The sequence below is a fragment of the Lynx rufus genome, unplaced genomic scaffold (genome assembly GCF_022079265.1).
Source record: "Lynx rufus isolate CCGP_SWC_20201006 ecotype Redwood Valley unplaced genomic scaffold, mLynRuf1.p SCAF_8, whole genome shotgun sequence".
Taxonomy (NCBI): domain Eukaryota; kingdom Metazoa; phylum Chordata; class Mammalia; order Carnivora; family Felidae; genus Lynx; species Lynx rufus.
The window spans coordinates 1,808,721-1,821,898 of record NW_025814896.1 but is presented as its reverse complement, the minus strand read 5'-3'; the positions used below and the strand labels follow the sequence as shown (position 1 = coordinate 1,821,898).

Sequence of the window (13,178 nt, the reverse complement as noted above, 5' to 3'; positions counted from 1 at the left end):
GGACAGGGAAACCTGGCCCCTGCCTCTACGTCACGGTTAGGGACCTCGGCCCCGCACCCCGCCTCCACGTCGCGGGCAGAAACCCGCAGCCCTCGCCTCCGCCCGCCCCCCCTCCCCCCCGGGCAGGGACTCCGGCCCGCCGGTGCTTTAGAACGGGAGGGACGGGGCGCACCCCGGCCGGGCGGCCTTCCAGCCCAGGACAGGGGAAGCTCTTCTGGTCTCTTCGGCAGAGACGCTATGGAGCTCTGGAGACTGCTCTCAGGAACTGGCGCCCAGGGCTTCGTCGCCGCGCTCCGCCCCCCGGCCCCGCCCCTCCAGCATGGCCCCCGCCCCCTGCCTGCGCACGCGCGCTCCGCCCCTCCCGATTCCCACCCCTCCCCCCGAGCCTGCCAGCCAGGTCTCGTGCTCCCACCCCGCGCGGGGCCCGCCGGGAGTTGGCCGAGGAGGGGGCGGAGAGCCGGGGGAAGCCCGCCCGGGCTCACGGCGCGTGCTGCGCAGGCGCGGAGAGCGGGCCCGCCCCCAGGCAAGCGGCGCGGCCATATTTAAAGGGAGGCAGGCGCGGCTATCCAATGGGCGGCGAGCGTGCGGGGGCGGGGCGTGGCGGCGCGAGGCCCCGGATGTGGCTGCTGCGGCCCCTCCTCCCCCGCGCTCCCCTCAGAGCCCCCGGCCGCGCGCCGCCGCTTGCTTGCTGGTCCCCGCGCAGGCCCGTCGGGCGACGGTGAGGAGGCGCCGAGGCGGAGGAGCGGGCGGCGGCGGCGAGGCGACCGCGCGGAGGCGAGCGGGCCAGGCCCAGCCGGGCGGCCGCCGCCATGAGCGGCTCCTCGGGCACCCCGTACCTGGGCAGCAAGATCAGCCTCATCTCCAAGGCGCAGATCCGCTACGAGGGCATCCTCTACACCATCGACACGGACAACTCCACCGTGGCGCTCGCCAAAGGTAGCGGCCCCGCGGCCGCCCCAACCGCCCCGGCCCCCGGGCGCCAACAGCCGGTGGGCGCCGTCGCCCCCCCCCCTCCGGGCGCCCCCCACCTCCTCGGGCGCTTCCTCCCCCGCGAAGCCCCCCCTCCCCCGCCGGGCTCGGCCGGCACAATGGTCTCCCCCGGCCCCGGCGGCGGGTTATTGTGCGCGGCCGGCCCGCCCAGCCCGAGGGTGGGGAGGGGAGGTGGGGGCGGGCCCAGCTCCCACTGCGCCGCCCCCTCCTCCGCGCAGCCCACCTCTGCAGGTGGCGGGCCGGTGCTGCTGGGCTGGGCGGAGGGGGCGGCGGGCGCCGAGATCCCGGTCCCTGCGGAGGAGGGGCGGGGCGAGGGGCCTGAGGCTCCCCGGGGCCTCCCCAGAACGCTACTCCTGTGAGCCCTTCTGGAACCTATTAAGCAGCTGGGGCCTTGAGCCTGAACAAACACCACGTCTTAATGGAGCCTCCTGCCGGGAGAGGAGCATCGGTCGGCTGCTGGGTGCCCCCACTTAAAGCGCTCTCCTGCCCTAATGCAGACGTTCAGTCTGTGGCTTTCCCCTTTTGTGGCCGACCCTTCCCTGGAGGCGCCGTGAGCACCCTGAAGCCCCCGCCAGACGTAGAGGCAGGAGGCTGGAATGTGGCTCTAGGGGAGTCCAGAATCTTTTCCAGGCTTGTAGAGGCAGGAGGAGGTGGCTCAAAGTTTCTTTGTCTTCATCCTCCGGGGGAAGATGGCGAGTGTCCTTCCCTTGCCTCTTGGAGAGAAGTGCCGGGTGCAGCCAGGGCTGCAGAAACCCTGGGTGTTTGATGGGTGTCGTTGGGCCTGTGAGGGTCAGGGCATCGTGTCCCTGTTTCCCACGTCAGAGGGAGCCTTGGGCCTTCAGGACGCAGTCATTCCAAACTCCGGGCATACCTTCTAAAGTCTGGCGCCCGAGTTCTAGGAGAGACCAATTGCGTGGCTCCAGGAGAGAATCCAGAGTTGCAAGGTTATGTGTTGACGTATACCCTTGGCACTTGAGTGTATCTGGCATGCCATCCCCGTTGGAGAAACTGAGGCCCAGAGCCTCTGGTCCTTAGCAGGAGTTGTGCTCAGATTAGATAGAGGCTGCTTCGAGCCCAGCTCTGCCCCCAGAGCCTGAACCCTGCTGGGAAGGGTGCATACCCCAAGAAGGCCTTCGGGCAGACCCAGGCTGGCGGTGGTGTGGGTCCAGGCTCTGAGCCCACTTCTCCCGTTGTTTCTGTGAGAGCCCCTCCCGGGGAGGGTGCGGGTAACAAGCCCACAGGCTTCTCGCCTAACAAAACAAACTCCCAGGGGTGACGTGCGGCGAGGTTTCAGGCAAAAAGCAGCTGGCGGGCTGTTTAATCTCGGAAGTCGGGTGTGAGGGGTGTTCTGCAAAGTGGACTGTTTGCTCAGGGCGCTGGCCCTCCTGTGCTCACACTTGAGAACCGTCAACTTCGGGGGACTGTGGGCCTCAGAACTTGTTAACTTGTCTTTGGGCCCCGAACCTTCTGGAGCGTTGCCAGCCGGGGCCTTGTAGGCATTGTGCTCTGGAAACTGGGGGGCGGAGTAGCCGTTGGGAGGTGGACCGAGGGTGGTGTGCAGGGCAGGGCCGGGCACAGAGTGCCCGAGGGCTGCAGTGCAGGAGGATGGATTGAACGCCCTTGGCCGAGGACGACAACCTAACCCTTCTCTCTCTCAACTCCCAAGTGAGGTCTTTCGGTACCGAAGACCGTCCCACAGATAGGCCGGCCCCCCCGCGAGAGGAGATCTATGAGTACATCATTTTCCGGGGAAGTGATATCAAAGATATCACCGTGTGTGAGCCTCCGAAAGCCCAGCACACGCTCCCGCAGGACCCTGCTATCGTCCAAGTAAGTGTGCTGCCCTCCTCCCGACGTGGGCACGCTTTCCGAGAGGTGCCGCTTTCCAAGTGGAACTTGGTGTCCTCTGTCTGGCGGGAGCACTCGACTCGAGGAATAGCCTTTCAATGAAAAGTGGTTTAATTTCTGTGCAGGCTGTTGCTGCAGAAAGTCTTAACCTCCCTCAGCTTGCGGTGTCGTGTGTTGTAGAGTGAGACTCTCCGTGTGTGCGAGTGCGTGTGTGTGTGTGTGTGAGAGAGAGAGAGAGAGGGAAGGGGGTGGTGCTTCTAGTCTTCCGGGGAGGCTTGGGGAATCACGTTTGTCCTTACTGTTGGGTCGAGACAGCAGGACTTGCTCTCCTGACGTCGTCTGGATTTTAAACCCCAGTGTCGTGGGACATGGACCTTGCGGTTCTTATGCCGTATATGTGCCTCCTGCGTTAGGGCAGAATTTGCCCAGGATTACCGGGGAGCCTAGCTTAATAGTTTCTTGACTTGCACATCTGAATATTCATTGGTCGCTCCGAGGCTGCTTCTGCGGGAGGCTCTGGGACTGAGGGCGCTCCCTGGAAGGTAGCGTGCTTGGGGGGGCTCTGGGGACATGTGGAGAAGCCCCGGGCCAGACCTATGAAAGGTCTGGAGGGAGACTTCTCAGAGACTTCAGAAGAGGCAAGTACCTGAGTCAGGCCTCGGGGCACAAAGAGGTCTTTGGGGAGCAACAGGCAGCAGCGTCCCTGAGGGTAAGGGGACCGGAGAGGTGTCGCACGTGTGGGAGCTGTGTGGCTGGGCTGCTGCGTGTTGGGGGCAGGGCCAAATCTCGGATGGCAGGTCTGCCCTCTTACAGAGGCTAACCTAGGGAACGACAGCCGGTGGGGAGCCATCTGAGGGGTTAACTGAGTTAGGGGAAATTCCGGTTAGAGTGACCCGGACGGGCGGACCTGGCTACGGGATGTGGGAAAGGCAGCTCTGAGCTCGCGTACGTGGTTCTGGAGGCTTTGCCCCGCGACCCCGGGCCTCCAGGAACACAGGCAGACACGTCTGACCGCTCTGCGCTGCTCTCATCTGTGTGTCTCGTTGGTCAGTCTTCCCTGGGCTCGGGCTCGGCCTCCTCCTTCCAGCCACACGTGCCTTACAGCCCCTTCAGAGGGATGCCGCCCTACAGCCAGCTGGCTGCCAGCTCTCTGCTTAGCCAGCAGTACGCCGCTTCCTTGGGTCTAGGTGAGTAACCTGTTTCTGTCTGCTAAACTCGCGCTGTGATCTCCAGGAGGCGGGGCCGCAGACCCTGATCGTGGGGACACCCTGCTCCTGGCCTGTTCTGCTTGTTCCGCACGCTCAGCACGGCACTCGGTGCAACTTGAACCAGTTAGAACGCCGGCTCGCTCTTCAATTGAGAGTAAAAGAGTTCGTCTGACTTTGGGGACAGATGAGTCAAATCAAAATTCATTTGCAACGTCAGCCTGGGTCTGGGTGGAAGTCACGGCATGTTTGCTTCAATAAGAAACAACTGGTTTTGTGGTTACGGATGGGCTCTAACTATTGACACCTTGGAAGCCCGTAAACGCAAAAAGCTGAATCGATACCCATCCGTTAGGCATTTTGCTGTCCCTGCTTTGCTCAAAAGTTCCGTCCCCCGAGGTGGGTCGATCCTGGAATGAGGTTCTCTTCTGCACGTGTAGCGTGACAGTCTGCCTGGCCCCGGACGCAGCTTTGCGAGGCGTTCAAACCCTGGAGTCGGCAGGCTCCTACCCCGGCCCGGGGCTGTGGGCAGGCCCTGCAGACCTGCTCTTGGGCGGCTCCTGAGTCACGCTGTCCGGACTGCTGCTCTGCCTGGCTCACGGTGTTTCTAGAATAGGTTTGTGCGAGCCACGTGTCCCGTGAGAGGTTGCTTGGCTCTTCCGAGCTTGCTGGACACGGGACCGGTGTCTCGTTACTTACTTGCGTACTTTCTCTTTTGCTCTCCTCTGTCTTCCTTTAGAGAAGCTGGTGAGCCCTCCAGCCTCGGCCGCAGCTTCCAGCCCTAGCTCTTCTCCGTCTCCACAGCCCGCCTCAGAGCTTGACGTGTCCTCAGAGCCACATCAGCTCACCTCCAAGGGTAACCGCAGTCGGGGAGAGCTGCATGCTGTCTTGCCGTCCTGAGAGCAAGGGGGTAAACCAGTAGCCCAGAGCGACAGTGGCTGTAGTAGATGCTTTGCCAAGCCCGAGGGTCAATTCAGCTGCTTCCATGTGGTTCAACACGTAGTCGTGACTTACTAACGAGCTCGCACGGTTTTAAAGAAGGCGTCAGAAAGAACTGACCCGGAACTTGTTCACTCCCCCCTGGGTCCAGGGGCTGCTTGGACCTGGATCGAGACTACCAAATGTGGGAAGCTTTGCACAGAAAGCCTTTCCCTGGGGCTTCAGCTGGCCCAGAATGTGTTCTAGATTGCTGGGTGACACTGCAGGGGAGCGTCCCTAAGAAACTCACCTGCTGTTCTGGGAGCCGCGTGGCATATTCGTCACCCTTCCGAGAGGCCTCGGGTGTCTTTCTAACGTGAAGCCCCGTTAGAATTGGGAGATTCGCTCGAGCAGGTGAACGGCGTGGGCCAAGCGACCAGCTTGTTAATGCCGGGGTGCACTGCCTGTCTCAGCTGGGCCGTGGCACCTGTTGGGGCGTCTTGGTCTTTCTTGATGTTCTTCTCGTTTCTCTGAGAGCTGAGGTTCACGTGCCTGACTGGGTAGAGCGCCATGCCCTGCCTTCCCCCTGCGGAGGCTCGGTCCAGGGTCGCACCCAGAGCATCCGTGCCAGTCTGTTATTTCGCACGTGTTGCTTTCCGTTCCCACACGGATGCCAGTGTGTCCCTGACGTGGAAGCAGTGGTGTTTTTGCCCAAAGTTTACGTTAGACGGTTTGTTCTTTGAATTGTTGGTGTAAAGCTGCTCTCAGGGGAGGGTAGTCTGTTGATGGTTTTGTTTTATCAAGAACGGGTGAGCCTGAGTCTCACCCCCATCGAGTTAGAGTGTGGCAGGAGCAGCCGGGCTGTGTTCCCGGGAGGGCCCTGCTGGGCAAGGTGGCAGGCCGGGGAGGGGGCTCCAGCGTGGTCCCGTCACAGGACACCTGCGCGCGCCAGTATGCGAGGCCGTCCAGCTTGCCTTGGGAGCTCTTCTCTTGATCTGGTCGTGAGGAAGGTTTCACAGTAACTGCCTTAGTTTCTGTCTCACGTGAAAAACCAGAAAACTGAAATAGCCAATTTTCACACGTAATGGGCCGTCTCTCCTGATGGTGACCTCCATGCTCAGGGCCCAGGTTTTGTGCCTCAGAGCTCTGTATGCCTCTGCCCAGCCCCACAGTGCCCCGTTTAGACGGTACTGGGGGGGGGGGGGATGGACCAGTGTGGGTGGCGTGCCCTCTCCCCCTTCCTGCCTCAGAGGACACCTCGGGAGCTGGGACCTCCGCCGAGGGCTGAGACTGCAGTGTTGTAGGGACAGACTCTGGTACGGCCCCACCACCAAGGGCAGCCTGGGAGCCTTCGTCTCTTCAAGATGCACTGCTTTTCTGTAGTCGGGTCTTATCACATCATTCTTTTTGGTTTTGTTATGCCTCAAGCACAAACGACCGCGTTCTAGAGCTTAACTTTAAAGAATGACCGTTTACTAGAAGATCCCAGACCGGGGTGGTTCTTGTCCAGCGTGGACCAGAACAAAACAAATTCCCAGACCGTGAATTTGCCAGCATCTTGGAACCAAGGAGCCCCCTCGGGCTTAGAGCTTGTGTGGTTTTTGGAAAGCTGTTTTCTAAACCACCTGGGAAGTGTTTGTTTCTGGCAGGGTGTTTTTGTCTCCTCGGGGTTACCTAGGTTGGGGATCGGGGGCTCAGGGCTCCCTGGTGAGCTGGCCTTGTGGCCGCCGGGCTAGTCACGGGAGGGGATGGTCCGGGAGGCTCTGCCAGACTTGGGAGAGTCTCGAGGTGGTGCCTTCAACTGCCCGGCCTGCCACCCCGAGGGAGGGGCTGGAGGGCCGTGAGGTTTTCTCCTCTCTGGTCTTCAGCGCTCCTTCCCTTCCCATCTCAGGAGCTGGTTTTCCATCCGTCCCAGTCGGCAAGAGCCCCATGGTGGAGCAGGCCGTCCAGACTGGTTCTGTCGATAACCTGAATGCCAAAAAGCTGTTACCTGGCAAGGCCACCGTGGGGATGCAGCTGAACGGGCGCCCGGCCCAGCCGGGCGGCAAGACCACCAGCGGTACTTGTCCCTTCCCGTCCTGGTGTCCGCTTCACCGCCTCAGAGTGGTGCCCTGCTTCCTGGGGTTCTCTTTTCTGTCTTCTTTCTTTGTCATTCAAAAGCCCGCACCCCCTGCCCCCCATCGTAAACACCGCGTGTTCTCGCAGGGCCCGCCCTTGCTGCGTGGCCCCTGTGCTAGCGCCACCCCGCTTCCGTCGCTGGGCTCTGCTTCGGTGGGCGCTTGCCTTACTCTTTCCTTTTGCGCCTTAGATGTAGTTCAGCCGACAGCTGTGCAGAGTCAAGGGCAGGTGAACGACGAGAACAGAAGACCTCAGAGGAGGCGATCAGGTAACAGCTGTTGTTGCCACCTGAGTTCCGGGGAGCCGCGGGCCACCCGCTGTGCTCCGCTTCTCTGCTCGCCCCTCTGCTTGGTCTCTGTGGGTGACGGCTTTGGGGCGCTGGGGCTCAGTGTCCGCTTCCGTGTGCCTTGTCCCCTCTTTGTCACCCATCTCACTGGAGTAATGTCAGCTCGGCGGCTCACCAGTCACGGCTTTCCTTCCTTCCCCCAGGGAACAGACGAACGAGGAATCGCTCCAGAGGGCAAAACCGCCCGACTAACGTCAAAGAGAACACGATCAAGTTTGAAGGCGACTTTGATTTTGAGAGTGCAAACGCCCAGTTCAACAGAGAGGAGCTGGACAAAGAGTTTAAGAAGAAACTGAATTTTAAAGGTGTTTGGCGTTACGCAGAGGGTGCCTTCCCCACCAAGGAGTGTCTGTAGCTGCAGGTGCAAGACAGATGGGTGGGGGCGGGGCAGGTGTGGAAGCGGCGCCATCTAAGAATTCTTGAGTGAGGACGAGGCTTGGGGTAATGTGCAAACTGCTCGTGGGTGAGAAGCAAGCTACACGGCTGGGGGGGTGGGCCCCTTCTGACACAGACGACGAGCCATCCACCCCCCCCCCCCGCCCATGTGCTTGGCCTGAGGACAGCTGACCAGGGGCCCGCCCTGGCCGAGGGAGGCATCACCGTGTACTCTGCTTCTCTCTGCAGATGACAAAGCTGAGAAGGGGGACGAGAAGGACCCAGCGGTGGTGACCCAGAGTGACGAGGCTCCTGCTGAGGAAGACCACCTGGGGCCCAACTGCTACTATGACAAGTCCAAGTCCTTCTTCGACAACATCTCTTCTGAGCTCAAGACCAGGTCAGGGGGCCTGGTGAGGGGGCCGGGCTCGGGGCTGGCGAGGCCTGGATGAGCTGGCAGGAAGACACTCGTTCTGCCTCAAAACTCCAGAGCCTGGGCCATGCTCTCTTGAAGACCAGACTCCCGTCTAAGTTCAGGACAAACCTAAGATCCTCCTCCTGTTTCTGCCGTGTGAGTACACCGGTCCCGGTGGCGCCAGCAGGTGGCAGCGCGGAACCCCTGACAGTCACAGGCACCTGAGGGTCGGACCGAGGTCCGGCCTCCGCTTCCATCTTGGCGCTGCTACTCTTCTGTCCACTGAGGCTGAGTTCGGCACCGTGCTCCCCAGCTGAGTGATGGGTCGTTCGGTCACACGCCGCCTTGTCCTGGCAGCCGACCCGGTGGCCTGAGGCCCTTGCTGCCTGCAGCAGCTGGCCTGCGTGTTCGGCTCCCGACTGCTTGAGACTGGGGACCTGGGCGTGCAGTTAGAGCCCCTGGAGACTGGTGCTCAGAGGTTATCCTGCGAGCAAGCTAGACGGTATAGAAGGGGCAGGCACAGAAACCCGTGTGCACTCATTCCGCAAACGGAGTGCCAGACACCCTGCTGGGCATCGAGGGCACAGCACACGCTGGGGCCCTGCTGTCCTATGTTTCAATCCCGGCAGGGAAAGTAGAGAGTACGTGTGCGAATAGGATAGAAACGCGTCCGGGCACGGGCAGGAGGAGGCTGGGCAGGGCCTGGGGTGGGAGGTAAAGGTAAATCGAGTACGGAGGTGTCACACCGTGTGGTGCCGGGAGCGCTCGTGGGTGGACGGAGGAAGCTTCTGCACACGGGCCGCCTGCCAGGCGTCTGCCGCACGCCGGAGCAGAGTCCCAAGAGAGGCGGTCAGGGATGAAGGGGGCGCGTGCGAGCAGGGCGAGTAGGTCACGGTGACGACCAGCTTGGGTGCCGGGAGCTGTGGGCGGCTGTCCAGGTTGGAGCTGGGGGTGGTGCCGGTTGACCTCTCCCCCGTCTCCGCTGAGGATGCCGAAGGCAGGCAGAGGGGCCGGTGGCCCACCCGGAGGCCTGTGCGGTAGTCCTGGGGCCTCGGAATCGGGTGGTGGCGGCGGCGGAGGAGAGCTCGGCTGCTGACTCTGCTTGGCAGGGGGAGCGGACCGGGTTTGCTGACAGGTTGTGAGGGGAACCACGACGACCGTCGGGGTTGTCGGGCTGGGCGGGTGGAGGGTGCAGCTGCTGGCTCTCTAAGCGAGGCCAGGGGGGCAGTGGAGCGGGAGCTCTGTGCCTGTAAGCGGACGTGGGGCCCTCACCTGGGACACAGAGGTGGGTGCTGGCCGCATCCTCAGTACGAAGGGCGCTGGGTGGTGCGTGGTGTCATTGCCGTGGCCCCACCGTCCCCAGGGTGTAAGCCTCATATTCTTGGAGATCCCGCTGCATGTAGCCCAGCCCTCTCCTCACATACTAGAAACTTCTCCGTGGAGGGGTCTGCGGTACGCTCCAGGTCTCAGAACCTGCCTGGGCACTGCCTAGTGTCACGCACTCACCTGTCGATAAAGGCAGGAGAGTTCATGCTGGGCAGCCCCGCCCGGTGAGCAGCAGACCCCGTTGGCGGTGTGGCCGGGAGCGCCCGCAGGGTGGGCTCTCTGGCTGCGGGGTCCTGACTGGGTCACCCCCTCTGATGGGTCCACCTGCCGGTCCTTCCCCCACACCCCCTCCCTGTGCTGGCTCAGGAAGCTGTGACCAGATGCCGGCTGCATTCGGTCTCACGCACCTGTCTGTGGTCCAGTTCTAGGCGGACTACGTGGGCCGAAGAGCGGAAGCTCAACACGGAGACTTTCGGGGTATCGGGAAGGTTTCTTCGTGGCCGTAGCTTCAGGGGTGGATTTCGAGGGGGCAGGGGCAACGGTACAACCCGCCGCAACCCAACTTCCCACAGAGCTGGGACCGGCAGGGTGTAAGGATGGGGCCGCAGGTGAGTGACGGAAGGGAGCTTCTGGACCCGGTGGTGGGAGGGCGTTGGGGGGGCACTGCCCGTGGGCACCCTCCTCGGGAAGAGCTTAGGAGCCCTGGAGCCGGCGGCCCTGGCTTCCAGCAAGAGGAGGAGCCTGCGGGAATTGGGGCCGAGATGAGGGCCCTGGTCCTCTGAATCACCTGGGGGGCTCCTAGGGACGGCAGGCCCCCGAAGTGCGGGTCCGGGTGTGGGGGCTGGGCGCGTGCTACTGCAGTGTGGTCGGCAAGGACTGCCGTCACCAGCTGGCCTCCCTGCCCCGCAGGGACCCCCAGGTGCGCATGAACAAGGTCCCATCCACCTGTGTGCCCCATGGGTCTGGGTGGGCAGTGGGCTACAGGTGTGCCCAGCGTGTACAAAGGTGATTTTCATGGTTGATGGGGACTGGAAAGTCTGGGGAGCCCTGGCCTGACTGGGGTGGGAGGGAGGCTGAGCACCCTCGTTCTCCCCAGGACCCTGTGTGCCTGGCTCCTGCCGGGGGGGGGGGGGGAGGGGGGGCGGGGGCTGCCGAGTGGGACGTGCTGAGCGTGCTCACGTAGTGTCCTGTCCCTTTCTCGCAGGTGCCTGCGGAAGCAGCACAGAAACGAAGCTGTGTCTGAGGTTATCGGAAAACGCTGCACTTACTTGGGAGACGTGGGTCACTTTGTTTACCGAGTTTGGAAAATTCTCATACTACTACTTATGTTTTGGACTTAATTGAACTTGGACGTGGTCTGAGTTAGAACCACTTGTTTGGGGGAAGTATTCGTGGGTAACCTCTTTGAGGTATCTTGGCCTGTCTTTCCTCTTTAGTTGCACACAGCCTAATTCTAAGGTTTTGGTATTTTGGAAAAAGGTTTCTAGAGCAAAAGCTTGATCCTCACTTTGTGACTTTTTTTGTGTGACAGCTTTGACTTTTTTAAAGTGGAGCCAAATCTCATTCGGCAAACGTGGCAGCCAGTTGCATCTTTATAACCCAACTGGCCTCTGGTGCTGCTGGCCTGGCACCCCCCCAGTGCCGTAGGTTGGGGTCTCAGGAGTCAGGCAGGGCCAGCCTGGGGACGTGCGGGGGTGGGTGGGCCTGGGCAGGGAGAGTGGGGGTGTCCCACGGATCATGTTGTAGAAGCAAACCAGACAACCCTTACATCCAGAGCCGTGATGTCAAGGTTGAGGGCTGGTGGGTGGTGGGGGCGGGTGTGGGGGGGGCTAAGTCCTGGAGGCTTAGGAAGGGGTCCTGAACGTGAGCTAGGAACTGTTGCTCAGAGCCTGGCTTCCATAGGAATCAGGGTTGGGGACCAAAGCCCTGTGGTGTCCCCACCCTTCCTGCCCCGTCCCTGCCATCCCCTGACCCAGGCCAGTCACTGTTGGACTCTGGCCACCGTTCAGTGTCTCATCCACTTGGAAACGAGCCAGTCTTTTTTGCAAGGTCGGTTGACCGAGAACATATTTCTTCTTGATTGTAAATAGTTCTGTGTTTTTGTTTTACAGGTGGGTGGAGGGAGGGTGGGGAATATAAATTTGTTGCATGAGTAAATGGGTCAGACCTTTAGTATAAGCATGCGCCCTTCTGATGGACAGGGCATTGTGTTGAACATAAGCACCTTGGTAACTAAACCCCTTTAAATAGCTATAAAGGTTTTAGTTCTGTATTGATTCAGTTACTGTAAAAGCTTGGGTTTATTTTTGTAGGACTTAATGGCTAAGAATTAGAACCTAGCAATGGGTTGCTCTGTTGGAGTAATGTAAATTGTAATTATAAATAAACGTGCAAACCTTTAAAACTTTCTTCTCTGCTCTGAGAGTAAAATCGTTCTGTTGGTTGTGCTGCTGGAGTCCTATCCTGTCTGCCGTGCCCGTCCAGAGGCAGGAGCTGTTCAGGCCTCGCGCTAACAGGCTCCTTGGCGACATCTGCTCTCGAGTGACGTTGACCCGGTTGGTCTGGGTAAAGGGCATGAGCCAGCCCGAGTGTGCAGCGGGCCAGCTTCCCAGAACAAGGGGCTCTGCTCTCCAGACATGGGACAAGAGCTGGTTCTAAAAGCTCTGTCCACAGTAAACCTGCTTGGGAGATGCCTGCCCCCCACCCCAGGCTGCTTGGAGCTCCTGTGTCCTCTGTGCCCTGTGGCCTGTTCAGGGCTGGACCCCACACCATCCAGAACAGCAGACGTGGCTGTTTGGACTGAAAGCGCCCCGCATCACTGAAATGGGTTTCTGGGGGTCTTTGAAAGGCCCGCCCCATCCACCGTGTCACTGCTCCCTCGGTGCCTGCCTGTGGTTCCGCTGGGCCCAGAGCAGGGCCAAGCAGCAGGGGGCTGGCCTGCAACGGCACGGCACCGTGGTCAGTTTCACAATTTCAACAAGTTCTCAGCAACCTTCCTTTTTGGGGGAAACAACTAACATCCTTGGCCAATAAAAAGTTAAAATCTTCCACAGTCAGATGCAGGTAGCCAAAACACGAATCCTCCACGAAGTAGGTGACTCAGCGGTCGCACTAGGCAGGTATTTCCTTTGGGCGATCTAAATATAGTCCCGTCACAGTTTACCACAATGATTAACTTCACTACTGACGCTCTATGCTGACGTTTTGACAATTCTACATTTTACACTGAGCTCAAAACGTATCTGGGCGTTTTTACTCCTTTCTAGATCGAATACATACGTGCCATTCAGTGAGAACCCAGTGAGGGAAGCTGCAGACGGAGGTGGGAGCAGCGCCCTGGAATCCCAAGGACACAGCTGGCAGGGCAGCCGGCCCAGGGACTCAAAGAGCCCTTTGTGCCATCGCCCGGTGGGGCAGGGGTGCCCGACGGTGGTCCTGTGGTCCTGTCACCGGGACTGGTGGCAGAGCGAGGGCGAGGCTGCTGCTGGCTGGAACCTGGAAGGGCCATCTCTGGCGGGAGAGCAAGCACAGGGGACAATCAGCACCAGGAACTCAAGGGAGAGCACACAAGTGCGAAGACTTGATCTAGGGAAAGCAGAAACGACTCGTTCTGAACACGGCTGCTGCTCTGTGGGAT

General features: G+C 60.7%; 1 protein-coding gene across 3 annotated transcripts; it reads left to right on the top strand.

The window, feature by feature from the left end:
• The first annotated feature begins 641 nt into the window (after positions 1 to 641).
• LSM14B (LSM family member 14B) lies at positions 642 to 11,332 on the top strand. 3 transcript variants are annotated; one of them, XM_047068283.1, is made up of 10 exons: positions 642 to 936; positions 2,657 to 2,820; positions 3,890 to 4,025; positions 4,783 to 4,899; positions 6,853 to 7,020; positions 7,270 to 7,347; positions 7,569 to 7,730; positions 8,050 to 8,200; positions 9,964 to 10,149; positions 10,746 to 11,332. In XM_047068283.1, exons 1-9 carry the CDS (start codon positions 810 to 812, stop codon positions 10,133 to 10,135), a joined length of 1,275 nt encoding a protein of 424 aa, XP_046924239.1. In that variant the 5' UTR covers positions 642 to 809; the 3' UTR covers positions 10,136 to 10,149; positions 10,746 to 11,332. The 3 variants fall into 3 exon arrangements, with proteins under 3 accessions (XP_046924239.1, XP_046924240.1, XP_046924241.1); XM_047068284.1 differs by lacking the exon at positions 7,270 to 7,347; XM_047068285.1 differs by lacking the exon at positions 4,783 to 4,899 and having other exon boundaries at positions 10,746 to 11,331.
• The last annotated feature ends 1,846 nt before the right edge of the window (positions 11,333 to 13,178 follow it).